Source organism: Heptranchias perlo, chromosome 19, assembly GCF_035084215.1.
Source record: "Heptranchias perlo isolate sHepPer1 chromosome 19, sHepPer1.hap1, whole genome shotgun sequence".
In the NCBI taxonomy this organism is placed as follows: Eukaryota; Metazoa; Chordata; class Chondrichthyes; order Hexanchiformes; family Hexanchidae; genus Heptranchias; species Heptranchias perlo.
The window spans coordinates 30,278,088-30,296,008 of record NC_090343.1 but is presented as its reverse complement, the minus strand read 5'-3'; the positions used below and the strand labels follow the sequence as shown (position 1 = coordinate 30,296,008).

Here is a 17,921-nt window from a genome sequence, read left to right as displayed (position 1 = left end):
GTGGGAGTATGAGAGAGTAGGACTGAGGCAGTTGAAGGTTCTGCCACCAATGGTGGAGCAAAAGGAGCACAGGATACATAAAAGGCCAGAGTAGGAGGACAACAGGGAATGAAATATAAGCATGGGTGAGCCCATGGAGGGATCTGAAGGCAAAGATGAAGATTTTAAATTTAATGTGCTGGGAATCAGGAAATCAACAGAGGTTAGCAGGAGCAGGGGATGATTTGCAAATCTTAGTCTGGAACAGTATATGGGTAGCTGAATTTTGGGCAAGTTTATGACGGGTGGAGAATGGGAGGTCAGCAAGGTCATTGGAGAAATTGAATCTAGAGGTGACAACAGTTTCAGTGGCGAAGGAGCTAAGGAAGGGGCAGAGGAATGCAATACTGTGGAGGTGAAAATGGCCTTGGTAATAGATTGGATAGACTTTGAAGTTCAGTTCTCGGCTAAACAGGACACTAAGGTTTTGCACAGTCTGGTTCAGCCTGAGCGAGTGGTCAGGATGGGTGCTAGAGTCAGGGCAAAGGGGTAGATTTTATGGTGGGGACAGAAAATATTGGCTTCAGTCTTCTCAATGTTCAGTTGGAGGAAATTTTGACATGATGATGCCAGAAAGGTAGACCGACAGAGCTCTCGCACCGCCACCAAAACCCTATTTCATCACTTCATCACCTCAAGGCTCAACTTCTCAAGCGTTCTCCTAGCTAGCCTCCCTGCTTCAACCTATGTACAATTAATTCAAAATGCTGCAGCCAAAACCCTCATCCACATAAAGTCCAGTATTCCCATTAACCCACCATCTCCAAGTTCCACTGACTCATGTCCCAGCAAAGTATACTTCAAAATTCTCTTTCTCACTTTTAAATTCCTCACTGGCCTAATCCCATCCTACCTTAATGATCTCCTCAGTCTTGTGTTCCTGCACATGCCTTCCATTTCTCTAACAAAACTGTGCAATTCCATATTCCCCTACCTCTTATGTTCAGCCACTATGCTCCTGTCCTCTGAAATTTACTGCCTAATCCCTCTGCCTTGCCTCCTTTCTCCCCATTTTCTAAAATCTCCTCTCCTTTCTCCTCACCATGCCTTTGTCCCTCCACTTTAACCCTCTCCATTTTTTCTTTTTGTTTCCTTCTTGCCATCATTGTGTTTTCTCTTAATGTAACGTGCTTTGAGACATCTTTCTGCAATTGAAGAGTGCTATAGAGGTGCAAGTAGTTGTTGCTAGAATTGACTGGTTTGCCAGTACTTGTTATACTTATGTTCTATTAGCTTTTGAGATTTAACAATATTCAAAGCCGAGATAAATCATTTTCAATTTCTAATCTCATAACAATTTCCATAGCACCATTATCACTTCTAATAGATGGAACATACCATTTAACACTGAGGAAATTTTTTTTAAAAAGACATGCAGTAAAAAGTAGTTAAATTAAGTAAAATTATCATACAAAACCTGATTATATAGATTCCTTTCATAAAGGTGAGAAACAGGTAGACAAAATGAAAAAATATTTTTCTCACCCATTAATGCAAACTCACTGTCAATTCCCAGAGTGATAAGCATGAAGAAAAATAATACGGACCATAACGGTGACTTTGGTAGGTGTGAAAGGGCATCAGGGTAGGCAATAAAAACTAAACCAAAACCTAAACCATGGATGAAATTGATATGGTGTTAGTAACAATGCTTAAGAGAGAGATACTGTAAACTGATATTAGTTACTTAAAACAGAAATCAGCTCATCAGAAATTTCTGAAATCTTGTTTTGTAGTTTTCATACAGTGTAACAAAATTTCAGGGAGCAGTATTAAGTTTGAGGTCCAACAATAAATGAACATGAACAAATTACAACATAACTTTACTCTGCATTAAAATTAATTTTAAAAAAAGTTATAGCTTTCCTGATGGCTCATCAAGTTTATCCAGCGATAGCTGAGCCATACATACCAGCAAAATCCCAAATTTGGTCCCCAGTCTTCTGCTAGGGTGGCATCTCTTAAGGAGACCAGTGGCCCCTGTTAGAGAGTGGATGTTGGATGAGTACAGGATTAGACTCGGCTGCAATGTGCTATGTTTAAATAGTTTGCTGAAAGTCACAGACAAAGCTAACAAATGATCAATTAGGCAAGATACCCACGGGTATTGGTAACATATAAATATACCCTTGTAAGAAGTCAATGATTTCAAGAGGGGGTAAGGGAGGAAATTTTAAAAAATATCAATAGATGTGAATTTTGGCTATTTTCACCCCAGTTTTTCCCTATCAATGGCTGGTACCATTGTTTTTTTTTATATTCATTCGTGGGATGTGGGCGTCGCTGCCAAGGCCGGCATTTATTGCCCATCCCTAATTGCCCTTGAGAAGGTGGTGGTGAGCCGCCTTCTTGAACCGCTGCAGTCCGTCTGGTGAAGGTTCTCCCACAGTGCTGTTAGGAAGGGAGTTCCAGGATTTTGACCCAGCTATTTTTGTAGGGGATGAATCTCTCTCTAATTTGCAGCACTAACTGAACATCTGCCTGCAAATTAAGGAGACCAAACTGATGTCTCTTATTGCAATCATAATCCGCTGTACTGATATTTTTGCCTCTTTATGAGACCATGAATAAACACTAGTGTTAGAAATGTGAAATTCTCAATACCAAAAGGTAAAGAAATGCAAGATTTCTCAAACTACATCACAAAATGTTTCTTCCGGATCGTTATTTGATAGCTCATTCCCTGGGAGCAGATGATTCAAGGACACCTATAAAATTTAAACACATGCCTACTACCCCAGCACGGTTGTGAAGGAGAAGCATTATATTAGAATGGGATGGGATGAGAAGTCTGGGCAAACAACAGAAATTCTATTGCACTAACTACAAAAAACTTAGAACCCTGCTCCTACAGGTGTTCATATAAACTGAGATACAAAGGTTGATTTGCTGCCTAGAGGATCTCTACCTCTTTGAAAGTATCCCATTCACAGTATTTCATGTTTTAGGTAGTACAAAATAAAACAGACAAGATCACCGGCAGGCATTGTAGCCAGATTGGCTGCACCCCCGATGATGTGACCATTCATATCAGCAGGCTCAAGTACATGTCAATGACCAGGGGGAACTACCTCTACAGATTATATATCAACCAGAGCTGTGGCATCTACTGGAAGGGCACCTGCAGCCAACCTACAGCATACATTTGGCACTGTCACTGGCAAGCAAGGTTACCAGCACACTCAACTTTTTTGCCTCTGCCCCTTCCAAGCCTGTATAGGTAGCAGCTGCAGTATCAGGCAATGTGCTGTTCACAAAAACATGTAACAACTGACTGATAGATCATCCAGCATAGACAGCAATTACATCTCTTAGTAAAAGGAGCATGATATAGGATATCCAATGTCATCATCCTGCTGCATTTCTCAAATACTAAAAGGAGGTCTTTGATGGCGACAAGCAATTCCCAAGCTCCTCCTTTGGCACATGCACATATCAATTTCAGCCCTGTGACTCAGCTAGTGCTACATCCTTATGCTTACTAACTGCATATTTCAGGATGTATGTAGGTGCGCTACTGCTTGTAATCACATTGGTGTAAAAAAAAACTTGCATTTATATAGCACCTTTCACAACATTCCAAAACGCGATACAGCCAATGAAGTACTTTTTTGAAGTGTAGTCACTGTTGCAATTAGGAAGTGCGACTGCCAATTTATATACAGCGACGTCCCACAAAGCAATGAGATAATGACCAGATAATCTGTTTTTTAGTGATATTGGTTGAGCGATAAATATTGGCCAGGACACTAGGGAGCATTCCCCTGCTCTTCTTCAAAATAATGCCATGGGGGCAGATGGAGTCTCGGTTTAACGTCTCATGCGAAAGACATGTGCAGCTCTTCCTCAGTATTGCACTGGAGTGTCAGCCTGTATTTTGTGCTCCAGTCTCTGCAGTGGGACTTGAGCCCACAACCTTCTGACTCAGAGACAACAGTGCTACCACTGAGGTTATGTCTGATCCTGGATCACTGGCAAGCTACTGTTCTATACCTACATCAACAGAAAATTGATTTTTACAATCGGTCATTAAGAGACATCTTCCAACAGAGCTCGCTTTATGGGATACACAATCGTGTATACTATTTGTGTGGTTGTATATATGCTTATGTGGAAGTGAGTAAGAGGCAAGACATACATCTGATGGCATCAACCTATGATTTGGAGGAGCCTGCTGAGTCACCTTCTCTTACCCCTTAACATTCTTAAAGGCAAGATTGTTCAAGATAGCCTCTTTCAAGGGTTTGTGATTTGTGAGTCCTTCAGTATGCGTTAATTCCCTTTTATTGGGTGCCATCTTGTCTTGTAAGCAGAGTAGTAGTCTTGACTTGTAAACTGAAGGAGCATAGGTACAGTGACAGACATGTACCAAAGTATACCCTGGATGTCATTAAGAAACTATGCATCAGTTATTACAGTGCTTTTGGGTGTGAAGCTCTTTGAAGATGTGAATATACAAAAGTTTTCAATTGTAACGTTCAGCTGTAACGTGTACCCTATGGGTTAGCAATGAAAGAGCTGCAAGAATATGCAAGGACTTGGTAAGGGCCAGCTGGATATGTGCAACAGGTTGCCCAACACTTTGTGACATATGCTCGTAAGCCATATATCTGGTAAATGGAACGAATGAGTATGGTTATGTTAGCAACTTCCTCAATTTCCCAGTCTTGTCCAGCCTGGCTGCTATCTCCTGCCAGACATACTGCCCTTCCATTCTCTGAGAACTATGATCCAGAGTGGCAAACAGATAACCCACTTCTTGTCGCAGTACTTCCACCTTACCAGCCGTCAAACAGAGGTTTGAAAGCTTTGCCATTCCATTACTAACCCACAGACTCTGTTTCCTATCTCTGCATTTTGCGTGCCATCCAGTATTTATCCCTCATGCAACCTACATATTTACATTCTTTTGAAATAACAAAACTTTCTCCCCCATATGACGACTTACCCTTTGAGTGGCAACATCTCTTCAAATTTACCCAAAATGGTAGTTGACACGTGATTTTCTTATCCATTCTAGAGAGCTCCCACTGCCAGGCCCAATATGGGACGAAGGAGCTCACTTGAATAAATTTTAATATTTAAAATGTATCAGCCACAGTAAATCATGTGTTGTCAGCACCCTGGCAAAATCCAGTGGGGTGGATTTTTGTGTGACCACTTTCTTCAGACAGGAGGTAGGCAGAACAAGCATGCTACTTGCCCGTTGGATTTTTATGGTCAGGCCTCGTTATGTTATATTGGTAAAAACAAAAATTGACTGATTGTATATTTGTATAAAAAATATATAATATTTAGCTATATCAGAATTGCAAATGTGGTATTCTTATGGTTGAAAAACCCTTCCTAATGTCAGCAAATATTCATAATCTCATGTGCAGAAGACAAGGTTAAAATTCTAGATCAAAATTATAAAAGCTTGAAAGTTGGATGAATAAGCTCTTTTATACAGTGCCTGAACTATTGACCCCTCATTATTTTCTAACATTATTCTAACAAAGCAAAAAGGCTAGTGAATCAAATTCAACAGTTAATTTCTTTAATAATATCTTAAATTGACTGACATTTTTTTTCATATTTCTGTTTTAACTTAAGGTCTGAAATAATTCATGGATGTTCTCCAGGTCTTGCATCCAAGATGAAATAAAGAGAGTGATTAACCAAAAATAATTCTGAAACATAAAGTATCCTTTTCTTTTGAAGAACATGGATCATATAAGTAATCTGCAATACCTTCTTGGGTTGCTTTGTGTGTACTGTGCCATGAGGACATGGGAAATTTAAATACTGCTGTAGGGCTTAATGGCTTGCTGGTGCTTAAAGGGACGAGTCTGTGGACTGCAACCTGAGCCTGGGTGAATACTGTGGAACTTTACAAGTTGCAACCAACTGTCTTGACCTGCTTCTGGGAAGTTATTTTTACCAGATGATTTTTAAAGTGACAGCGCCAAGGAGGAAGATTTTGTGGCAGCAGTGAAAAAAATTACTGTGCAATCCATCAGCATGTCAGTAAGAAAGGCTGATCGCATAAGTACACTCTATTTTGATGATGAGGCATTCAGCAGCTGTTTCAGGAGCAAATGAGAGATGCCTTGTTTCCTTGCCATGAAAGAAAGGTCATGAAGGCAGTGGCAGGCAGGGCTTAGCAAGAGGTGATAAAGGCCATCAACAGCAGCAGTGCCATACCAAGGATTTGGATGCAATGCTCAAAAAGGTTTAATGACCTCATCAGGAAGGGGAAACCTCAAAGACATCAGACTGTTTGCAAGTCCTGAGGCAACAATTTTGTGTTTCCAGCACTCATTGTTAAGTGCTTATTAAAAAAAAACATTTTGTAAGCATGGTAGAGTTTCATGCCCACTTAGGAATAACTTCTGCGACTGGTTACAGCCACAGACACTCCACACAAGTACCTACAAGGATCTAATGCAGGAAAGAACAGTAAAGTAGCATTACTTTCACATTCACTGCAACTCCTCCTTAATGCAAAGGGAAAAGACACTGCTAATGTTGTAGATTGACTGCCACCACAGTTAGTCATGAAAGTCTAATTTGTCTCTGCAGGAGAGAGTAGCATTTAACAGAAAGGAGGCTACCAGAGGACCTGCTACAATACAGGAGGTGACTCAATTTGAGGAAAGGACAATAAAGCTGTAACAACAGAACTTGAAAGAGGTGGCAGGAGATGGTTAAGTAGGTTGGAAAGTCCATGCTGAGAGTTTGTTTTCTGTTTACTTGGAATGTTGGCCTTTATCTCAAGGTGGCTGGAATACAAAGTGGTAGAAGTTATGATACGGTTATATAAAGCTCTGGTTAGACCCCATATGGAGGTATTATGTTCAGTTCTGGGCACCACACCTTAGGAAAGTTATATTGGCCTTGAAGGGGGTACAGCACAGATTCACCAGAATGATACTGGGGCTGAAAGGGTTAAATTATGAGGCCAGGTTGCATAAACTAGGCTTGTATTTCCTTGAGTATAGAAGATAGAGAGGTGATCTAATTGAGATGCTTAAGATGATTAAAGGATTTGATAGGGTAAATAGAGAAAGACTATTTCCATTGGTGGAGGAGTCCAGAACATGGGGGTATAACCTTAAAATTAGAGCTAGGCAGTTCAGGGATGATGTCAGGAAACATTTCTTCACACAAAGGTTAGTGAAAATCTGGAACTCCGTCCCCCAAAAAGCTGTTGAGGCTAGGTCAACTGAAAATTTCAAAACCGAGATTGATAGATTTTGTTAGGAAGGGTATTAAGGGTTATGGAACTAAGACGGGTAAATGGAATTAAGATACAGATCATCCATGATCTAACTGAACTGCGGAACAGGCTCGAGAGGCTGAATGGCCTACTCCTGTTCCTATGTTCCTAAGATAACTGACAAAAGAACCAGGGGGAGATTAGGAGAAATTTCTTTACGCAGCGCGTTATGATGATCTGGAATGCACTGCCTGAAGGGTGGTGGAAGCAGATTCAATCGTAACTTTCAAAGGGAAATTGGATAAATACTTGAAAAAGAAAAATTTGCAGGTCTATGGGGAAAAAGCAAGGGTGTGGGACTAATTGGATAGCTCTTTCAAAGAGCTGGCACAGGCAAAATGGGCCGAATGGCTTGCTTCAGTACTGTATGATTCTATGTGACGTTGCTGAACAGGAGCCCCTTGAAGCATTATACCTTATAAGGACCAGGAATGTCCATCTGGGTCTGTAAACCCTCTTAGCTGGGTACTTCTAAGCCTTTGTTGTTTTCATTGCTTTTGCATTCAACACAGTTTCTTGCTCATCCTCCTCCTCCTCCATATAAAAGATGTAAAAGGAGATTCCAGAGGTACCCCCATCATACAGTTTGTACAGGTGTCCTGCCAGCAGCCAAAACTTGCAGGAGAAACAGTCTCTCTAATGGCACTATTCTCAACAATACAATGCTTTTATCTCAGTACCTGTATATTTTCTCCAACTTACATAGGAACATAGGAATTATTCCTATGTAAGTTAGAGACCAAGGTCCATCTAGTTCGCCTTGTACCACCCTGACAATCGCATCATACAACAATAATGGAGCTGTTGATTAATCATAGTAATCAATCTCCAAGAAGTCTACAACAAACCCAGAAATGACGCGAGGAAAACCCCAGTGGTGGAATGTTTTGGAAACCACAGGTCCAAAGTCACCTGTTCCTCCCAAGCATGCTACGCTTACCACATATCATGTGTCAAATTACTCCTATACTGTATCCCAAAATGTTAGATTTCTTTTAGAAAATATCTAATTTGCATGTAAATGAATCAATACTAACTGCTTCCACTGTCTTCCCAGGGATCATGTTTCATAGACTAACCACTCTCACTGAAATACGAGCCCTGATATTTAAGGGATTTAAGGGGAGGGTGTGGGGGCAACACAGTAGCACGGGGGAAACCCGGCAAGACCGGGGACGTAGAGGTCCTACCGAATTTGCAGATCACGGCAGGGGCTAGAGAGAGAGGCTACGATCAGCAGAAGGGAGGTCGAAAACTTCCTTGAGGGGCCAGGGGGAGCACTCCTACTCCACAAAGAGTGCTCTAACATAGAAACATAGAAAACAGGAGCAAGAGTAGGCCATTCCACCTTCTCCTGAAAGAAAGCAGGATGTGTGTCTGGGTGATGTGCCTGTCATGGTTGAATAGCTGCCAGTGTTTGTGGCCTGTGAGTTGTGGGTGGGCGGCTTGCAATGGTGGTAATGTGTAAGGGTGAGAGGAAGCATCTGATTGGAAGAGTTGAGTACTGATGGAAAGAGTTTGTTGGTATCTGGGGGATGGAGGTGTAGTACGTGGAGCAGTGGATGCGGCTAGTGGTGCAGCTGGTAGGAGACGCCACTTGACAGTTGACCTCACTCACCCTGACCACTTGTGTCAAAGCATTGAACTTCTTCCTGCACTGCATCCATGTTCATGATGCTGTGCACCTGGCATTGACTTCATCCTCCGCTGTCTCCCACTGCCTTTTGGGCATATGTCTGGAGGGCCTCTTGCCACCCCCCACCGCGGATATGGGATGTGCCTCCTTCTGTTCACCTCTTGCACCATGGCCTCTAGTGCATCAGCAGAGAACCTTGGTGCACGCACTCTCGCAGACCTGATACAAACTCAGATCGGCAGATTGGTGAGGTCTGGCACGCAGATTGGTGGATGTGGGATTTAGTAGTGTGCAACCTTTATTCAATGTTTTAACATAACATCAGTTTGTAAACATAGGGATGGGACTTGCATCTGTGTTTTACATGTGCGATGTCTGATCTCCGTTCAGACTCTGTGCAGACAGCAGACTGTTATTCTTAGCAAATAACAGGTGCCGGCTACCTTTAAGCGATTTTAAGAGACATCCTCCCTTTAAGAGATTGGGGCTCCCCCTGCTGGTGGAAAATGCACATTTACTTGAATTGTCATGTATGGCCTAGTTTTCAACGCTGCTTTCAGGTAAGTCCACAGGCTGGACAAATGTCTCGTCCTGCCTGCGCAGGGGCCATCGGGTGCATGTTAATAGCAGATCGCGCTAACCGCACCCAATAATTGGCCTTATCTAATTTAACCCCCATACTGCCTTCTTTTTATGTGGGCAGTTTACCCTATAACTGGTACTGGAACAGGAAACCAGGTTGTAGGTTGTGTTAATTTCACAAACGCAACAAAAGTGATTAATTTACATTGCAATGCTTCCATCAGGCACAGCACTGTGCACGCCTGCAAAGAACACATCAGAAACTTCAGCACTATTGGAGCTGAGACCTTCTTTTACAGGTCTCAGTCCATATTTCCAGTGTGCACTGCCTTCCGGTCAAACTCCGCTGGGGTGTTCATCTTAAGACAATCGTCCTCAATATCACCAGGTTCAAAAGAAATAATATGTGAAGTAACAAAAACTTTACGGCATCTGGTGGCTCAGTACAACCCCAAACAAGGAAAAAGGCCAGGTTTGGATATACAAATACCTATTCCACAAAAAAGGACGTTTCCACACCTTTTCTGCCGAAGTTACGGTGGTCAAGTGAGGGAACCCCTGCGAAAATTCACCTCCAGTAAGTTTGACTCTGAAAGATACCTGACTCTGCAACGTCTTTAACTGACTTGTCTTGTAGATAAGCCATGTGTCCAAGGACGGAGAAGATGGCAAATCCAGCAAGTATACTTGTACTGCAATCAACAATACAGACAACGATTGCATCTCTGTAACAGTTGTTGTTGAATCTGCTGTAAGATGATAATGCTGTTATGCCCCCAAAGGCCACAGTAAGAGAATAGAATATTTGTGTTGCAGCATCTTTCCAAACCTGATGAATGCAAGATACAATAAATTAGAAGTGGAACATCTTTGTTGTACTCTTTCCTGCACATTAGGTTGACTATTTTAACAATGAATATTAAAGGAATGGATTAATAGCACAGTTCATTCATCCTGCATGAAACTACTTCTGGTCACTGGTGTCTTTCCTAAACAATAAGATCATCATTCTTTCTCAGCCTTTCATTGTTGCAAATGCTTAGAACAGAAAGCATAGATATTTTCTACTTTCAGCACGCTTTTAAGTGTGGTTCAATTTCTTAATTGCAGCAGGCACACAGTATTCTAATAAAGAGAAAGAGAGAGAAAAAATAAGGACAGACACACACATCACAATTACTTCCAGTCCTCTGATCACCTCCCTCTGATCTTCTCCCCCACCTCTACTCAGTCATCCTTGCTCTGGTGTCTGTTCCCACACCTCTCCCTGAATGTTCCCAAACTTCATCACGCAGTCTACCCCAAGCCCCAGACCCCATCAGTTCTCACCTCCAGTCGCTCCAGTGTATTTCCAGCTCCCAGACCAGCTGCTCTAATCTGAAATCGCAGGCCACCTCTTCCTTCCAATCCCCTTCCTCCCACATGCTAAACACTAATTCAAGCCCATCACTTCCTCCAGGCCCCCATCTGTACATGCTACATCAGTTTCCACACAACCTATTCTCAATAGACCCCAAAACATCTTCAACCTGATATATGCTGGCTGCTATCCTCCTTCATGTCCAGGTTTTAACAAAGGTAGAAACTGACTAAAATAACAAAAGAACTGGTACATGAGCCATTCAGAGAAAGAAATTGATATCAATGCAGAAGAAAGAGGAAATAGAAGGAAAGAGACACTCAGAGAAACAGTAATAAAGAGTAAAGACATACAGTTAGAATTGAGGGGGAATATGGAGGCAGAATTTCCTGTTCCTGCACCTGGGTGCTTTAGACCACTTGGGCACAGTGGGGTGATGGAGGGTGAAGAGAGAGAAACAAAGAATTGGAGAGTGGGAAAGCAGAGAAGCAGTTCCAGAAAGAGAGATTTTTTTTTGTGCATCAGCATCACCACAGACCATAACTACATCCACCAAAATAAAAATCAGATATCAGTCCCACTAGCTTCAACTTTATAAATTTTCTTATTAGCAAGCTAAATGTTAATTAAGAAATTTATTTTCCCAGTTAATTACCTTAACATGCCAACCACATTATCTCTACCCATGACATCTATTGAGTCTAAGATCATTATATTTTTTATCTACATATACTGCAAACTTGTTAAATTTGCAGATGACAGTATAATAGGACCAAAAGATGCAGTTAAAGGTTTGTAGAAGGATTTAGATCAGTTATGCAATTGGCCAAACAAATAGCAAATGAAATTTAACACTGAATGTTAAGTATTGAATAATGCGTAATAAAACCATGAGCAACATATGTAGGCAATGAAGGGTATAGAACCTGCACAAATAAATTTAGAAGGCACCTAGGACTAACAGTAGGTTTGTAACTTTGAACATTAGGGGCATTGAAAAACCATAGGATAATGGGCTGGGTAAATTAAGAGTACTAGAGGGATGAGTTTCAATAGGCTGAATGACACTCCCTCATCCTTGATATATTTCTTATGTTCTGTTATCCTTTGTTCCTAGGTCTCAAATTAAAACTTCCTTCTGAGGTAAAGGAGAATGACTGAAATGTGCAGCATTATATATGCAAGAAAAGGCACAGGCAAATAAAGTGAAACGTATAATTCTTTAAAAAGTAAGGGTGAAGTCTATAGGTCACACCATGTTTACCTCAGCATGAGCCAATTTTGAGAAATCGGACTGCTTTCCAATATAGTACTCAATTCCATTTCTGGCTCCCTCCAGAGTAACTCCTCGGATAAGAAGGACAAGTATAACCAGATAAGGGAATGTGGCAGTGAAATAAACCACCTAACCAAGGAAAGTAAGTTATTAGTTTTCCCCATACTGCTGGTCAAAAAAAATTGTACAACATTCATATATTTTTTTAAAAAATGAATCTAATTGAGTTTATGCTAATATAATCGTAATCAAAGCAGAGAATTTAAATAGAACACATCTGTAGAACTAAAAACTCTACATATATTTATATGTACCAAGCACCATACTTAAACTGAACTGAAAATAGCAAAATATTATTATAATTTATGTGCAGCATTCGTTCAGAAAAATAACATAATTAAAACAGAAAACAAGATAGATACAGTGGGCTAAATGTACTTACCTCCTTAAGCCCTTGATTTGAAAACAAGATTACATATCTTGTAGGGTCTTCTGTCATTCATCAAATAATAGCACCCCACACACAACACAGAAACTGTTTAATCTTCACTGGCTCTTGTAAACCACATAGTTGTTTTACCTGACATCGTCAGAGCACCCCAACATGATCCTTTGCTCCCATCCACAGCGTCTGTGAAATAGCTGCTCCTTTTGACCTACATTATCCTAAAACAACTTCCTTAAAAAATCCTTAACTATAAACCCAGTAGGGCTGATGGGATGGTCGGGAGAAATTGTGGTGTGTGAAGGATACTATCGTTCAAAAACATGACCAAGATCCTACAAGGCAGACAATCTTACTTTTCTTCAACATTCAGGCATCACTCACACATCACAGAATCCATATCAAATTTATATCCATATAAAAATATGAAATTAGGAGGGAGATCTTAGCTGTCACCTCCCAATATCTGATGCTAAAACAGAAATTCTGAAAGCATTGTCTTGGATGTTGGTCAAATCTAAACAGTAATGTCTAATAAACATGTGAAGAGTACTCCACGTAGGTGCCTTACAGATACAATAAATGGAAATCTAACTAAGAGAATCCCAAAAAGCAGCCTTTTAAACGATATAAATGGTCCTTGACCATACCTCTGGGATATTTATCAGGAAACGGTTAAAATGGCTATTTTGATAAATACTGCTTCACCACTGAGTTACCCAAGGTCTTCTTTCCTTATGACTCAAATAACTGCTAGGACTTTAGGTAAAGTCCTGACTTCAATGAACATAAAGCATTCTGCAAAACTCTACACAGTGAAATCTGTGACCTTCATCCGAATGGGAATGCAAATAAAATCAACAAATCACTTTACCCAAATGAAATCATGATATCATCTTAGGGAGAAACCCTAGTTGTACCCTAAGAACTACTCTGTCCTCATACTAAATCTAATGAGGCTGATTTACAACTAAAGCCAGCAACTCACTAACCCTGTGGGCTGAAATAATGCTAATAATGGTACAGTGTTTTCCAAGTAAGAAATTTCAAATCATACGTTCAAAGAGGTTTGAAGGAAGCGTTATATTTATATAGTACTTAAAGTTGGAAAATGTCCCAAGGCACTTCACAGGAATGCAATCGGACAAAAATTTGATACTGAGCCCAAGAAGGACGTATTAGGACATGTGATTAAAAGCTTGGTCAAAGAGGTAGGTTTAAAGGAGCACTTTAAAAGGAGGAGGGAGGTGTGGAGAGGGCGGGAGGTTTAGGGAGGGAATTCCATAGGGCCTATACAGCTGAACGCATGGACGCCAACAGTGGGGTGAAGGGATAGGGGGGTGCACAAGGGGCCAGAGTTGGAGGAACTCAGAGTTTTTGGAGGGTTGTAGGGCTGGAGGAGACATCAGAGAGATCTCAGTTAGGAACAAGGAGAGGTCTATCTGGATACAATTTCCATACAGTTTTCACGAAGCAAGACAAAAGGACAAGAACCTACATGACCTGATGATAATTGTTAATGAAAGAAAAGACCAGGCCATATACCATTCTGCCACTTGACATTTTGAGCCCAGTTCGTGGAAGTTTTCCTGAAATGAAGCAGGCTCCCAACCATCATTAAGGAAGATCTTAATCTAGAAAGCGATAGCCCTCATAAACAGCTAGAAAATATTCAGAATCCAGACTCTGATTTTGATCACCTCTCCCTCATTGTGCGAGCCAATCCGCCTACAGTGTAGAGGGGTGCTGGATCAGATCAAAGATCAGAGAAATGTCAGGACCAGTGTGGGGTGACCAGAATAATTATTGCCTGATCCACATTTGCCTTCTGTAGCAAAGTTAAAGGTTCCTGCCTTTAACCTCTTGCTTTAACACACTAAGTGTACTCTCGGGACGTGAAATTGGTCTTCTGCGATAATGCAAAACTGGCAATATCGGCAGCCTGTTTTACACCCTGCCCGAATGTAAAACGGGCTGCTGATTCGCTATCGTCCATTTTACAATATCGCTGAACAAATTTCACCTCCTATGAATGTGTTTGGATACCTATAAAGCCTTTAGTAAACATAAATTATCTCACAACATTGAAAAGCTCATTTTTCAGTTTCCAAGTTTTCATTTAAAAAAATTACCTTTAAGCATGGGACCATGGGGAAGGGCGGTCCAGAAATCTGGGAGAATTAGGGCAATCTAGTGTATGGGAGGGCAATGTAGGGACTTGTGAGCACAATAAAGTACTAGCAGGGTAGTCCTGTGGTCCAGCAGCTCTGGAGATGGGGAATCAAGAGCACTGGTAGAGTTAGGATCTGGCAGGTCACAAGGCTATCTGTCCCTGCCCAGCATCCTCCTTCTCCAGCCTACTGAACTCTTTAGTAGGCTGGAGAAGGAGGATGCCACTCTCTAGCCCCTCCCCCACCACATCACTTTCCCCATCGTCAACTAGTTCCTGCCTATAAATTCCTGTCTTAAAAACACTTACTGCGCTATCAGTGTGTGTGCCAACTTATAGGGCTAAATTCTCCTCCATGATCCCACTCAAAATCAGTCAGAATCGTGGTGGAGAATGAGGGAAAATTTAGGCTGTGAGACTTACCAATGTCTCACTGCCCCAACTGGGAATTGCATCCCCTCCCGCCAGGATTTGCACTGGCTGCTCCTTCCTCGCTAATCGCATCAAAATGGCGATAGGGAGTCAGATCTGTGGTGGATTTCCTTCTCATTTGCCCCACTTATCAGGGCTGCCATGTGCAAGGTGTAGGTAGGTCCTAGGAAACAGCAGTAAAGACCCAGAGATTCCCCAACGGAGGGACGGGGCCTTGTAAAGGCCACCTCTCCTTCCATTTTGGGCCCAGCACTTACCTGCTGAAGGCTTTGGTCTTGGCGAAGCCCATCGGTGATGCTGTTCTCAAGGTGCTGCTGCCCCTCTATGGTTTCATGTCACTGCTGTAAGGCAGGGGTTAAAACCCCTTGAGCATTGTGAATTTACATTGGATAATGGAAAGGGGTTAAGAGCCCCATGGACAATTATGAATTTAAAGTATCTGGACATTTGGATATTACATTTAAAATAACATTTGAACTGCATCAATTTAAAAGTGCAATAAGTAATTTTGCAGAATTTGCTGAACCAGCACAAAATTGGAGTTTCCTATCAGGCTGAAATATATAATTTGATATGTCTGAGCAAAGCAAGGCTTTGAGAACAATGCAGAATTAATATGATGAGAAACAAAGTGGGCATTGCAAGACTTTGAGCGGATTTGGATACTGATAAGGGAGACCTACATGTTCCATGGTCTGGAACAAGTGAGATAAGAGACAGATTGCGGTTGATATGGTTCAACATCTTGAAGTTGAGTGACGTACAACAAATAATTGTCCATCATTGAGGCCTGTTGACCCTTGAAGTCAAGCAGCAGTAGGTGATTGGCCAAAATGGAACTTTCCCTGACTTTTACTTACACACCAACTGGCAAAAACAATATAAAAATGGGACATCGGGGCAGATTTTGGCACTGCAGTCGATGGGAATCTGAAGAGGCTTCGCCTACAGGAAGACGTCCAACAAGAAGAAAACGTCAAGAGCGACGAGGATTAATCACTCTCCTGCCTTGATGAAACAAAATCCTTGGTTTAAGGTTGTATGTATTACTTGATGCTTGTATAAATTGTTAAATGATTAAAATAACTTTGATTAACTAAAATACAGAGTAATATGACTTTTTTTGAATGACTATAGTCCAGATTCACGAATTGAATATTCCCTACACTGCTTCTGGTGCTGCAGCACCTCACTCCCTCCTGACATCCGGAATCCTGTCGGGAGCCTGCCATGCATTGCAAATGACCCCCAATCCAGGGAAATAGATTTGGGTTGGGGCGGATTCAGATGGGCAGGCAGAAGTCTCACCCTTCCCGAAATCCACCCCAATCAGAAAATCGACTATACAGCCTTTACTAAATTTAAATTTAACATTATCTTACAAAATACTTAAAGCTTCCTTTTTTATGCCGTTTCAAAGCTTTTATATATATATATATAGATATAGATAAAAACCCTGCAAGCCTCAAATATCACTTGCTTTTGTAGGGAAAATACCCTAAAAATTGCCAAAATGGAGTTTCAGCAATCAGGCTGAACTTCATAAACCAAATAAAGCTAATATTAAAAAAAAGGATAGAAGCAAGTAACAGAAATCAAACAGATCAAGGATCATAGAATTTACAGCAGAAAACAAGGCCACACGAGCAATCATGCCTGTGTCAGTCCTAGTTCTTCAGCTGCACTATCTATTTCAATCCCTTTTCCCTGTTCTTTCTCCAAAATGTTTTAGATTCTTCCTTTTCAATACCTATCCAAACGCATTTTAGAAGATTATAGGGAGTGGTTTCATCCCGCCTTTCAGGCGAGAACGGGGTGGTAGCAGACTAAAAACCACAGCGCAGCAAGTAATGCCTAGATCCTGTCAATGTTCGGTGCACTGCGACTTTAGAGTGGGCTGGGAAACTGTCATGCAGTGTTTTTGTCTGAAACAGATGGGAGTCTACTTATAACATGTAAATCCAGGTCACAAGCCATATTTTATGGTATTCCATCTGGCCAAACACGTGCTCCGCCCACTGGAACTGAGCGTCCAGTAACTGAAGCAGCAGATTTAAAGGGACCACTGCAGGCTACTCAGAAAAATAACTTTAAGAAAAGCTTTCCCAATGTTTTTCTGGGGCATGAATACTCCTCCTGCCCCCAGAAAAATCTTCCCGTCCACTGCTGCTTCCTCTGTTGCCCCCCTGGGAATTGCTCCCTCCCCCCCCCCCCGCCAGTACTTGCACTGGCTGCTCCTTCCTCACTCACAGCATGAAAATGGTGGTGGGGCATCGGATCCATGGTGGATTCCTCTCTCATTTGCCCCACTTATCAGGACTGCCATGTGCATGGTGGGAGTAGGTCCTAGGAAACCCAGAGTACAGACCCGGAGGTTCCCCAATGGAGGGAATCTTTAATGCTCCACAAAGGAGCCGTTTGATTTCCTGCCTCCCCTCCCACAGCTTATTCAGCACTGGCAGCTCGCCGATATTATTATATTGAGGCCTGACCATGCAAATGATCCGGACCTCATGCCAAAGACCTTCGGCGGGTGTAGCGGATTTACATGCTAATCGAAAATCGCCACTATAGTCTCTGCCTTAATAGCGATTTAAGGTAAAGCATTCCATATTCCAGTGACCTTCTTGATGATGCGTAACAGAAAAGGAGACAGTAGCAGAAGAGAGCATAAATGACACCAAGGGAAATTCATAATAAATTAATGCCAGAAAGAAAAC

At 41.6% G+C, this 17,921-nt stretch overlaps 1 protein-coding gene across 1 annotated transcript in view; it reads right to left on the bottom strand.

The window, feature by feature from the left end:
• Positions 1-17,921, bottom strand: part of LOC137335346 (sodium- and chloride-dependent neutral and basic amino acid transporter B(0+)-like) — a 123,406-nt gene that overhangs the window by 20,790 nt on the left and 84,695 nt on the right. The window contains exons 8-10 of the mRNA XM_068000680.1: positions 12,143-12,283; positions 10,119-10,347; positions 1,525-1,650 (exon numbers count right to left, since the gene is read on the bottom strand). Of these exons, the coding sequence (XP_067856781.1) occupies positions 1,525-1,650; positions 10,119-10,347; positions 12,143-12,283 (496 nt within the window). The remainder of the gene's footprint in view (positions 1-1,524; positions 1,651-10,118; positions 10,348-12,142; positions 12,284-17,921) is intronic.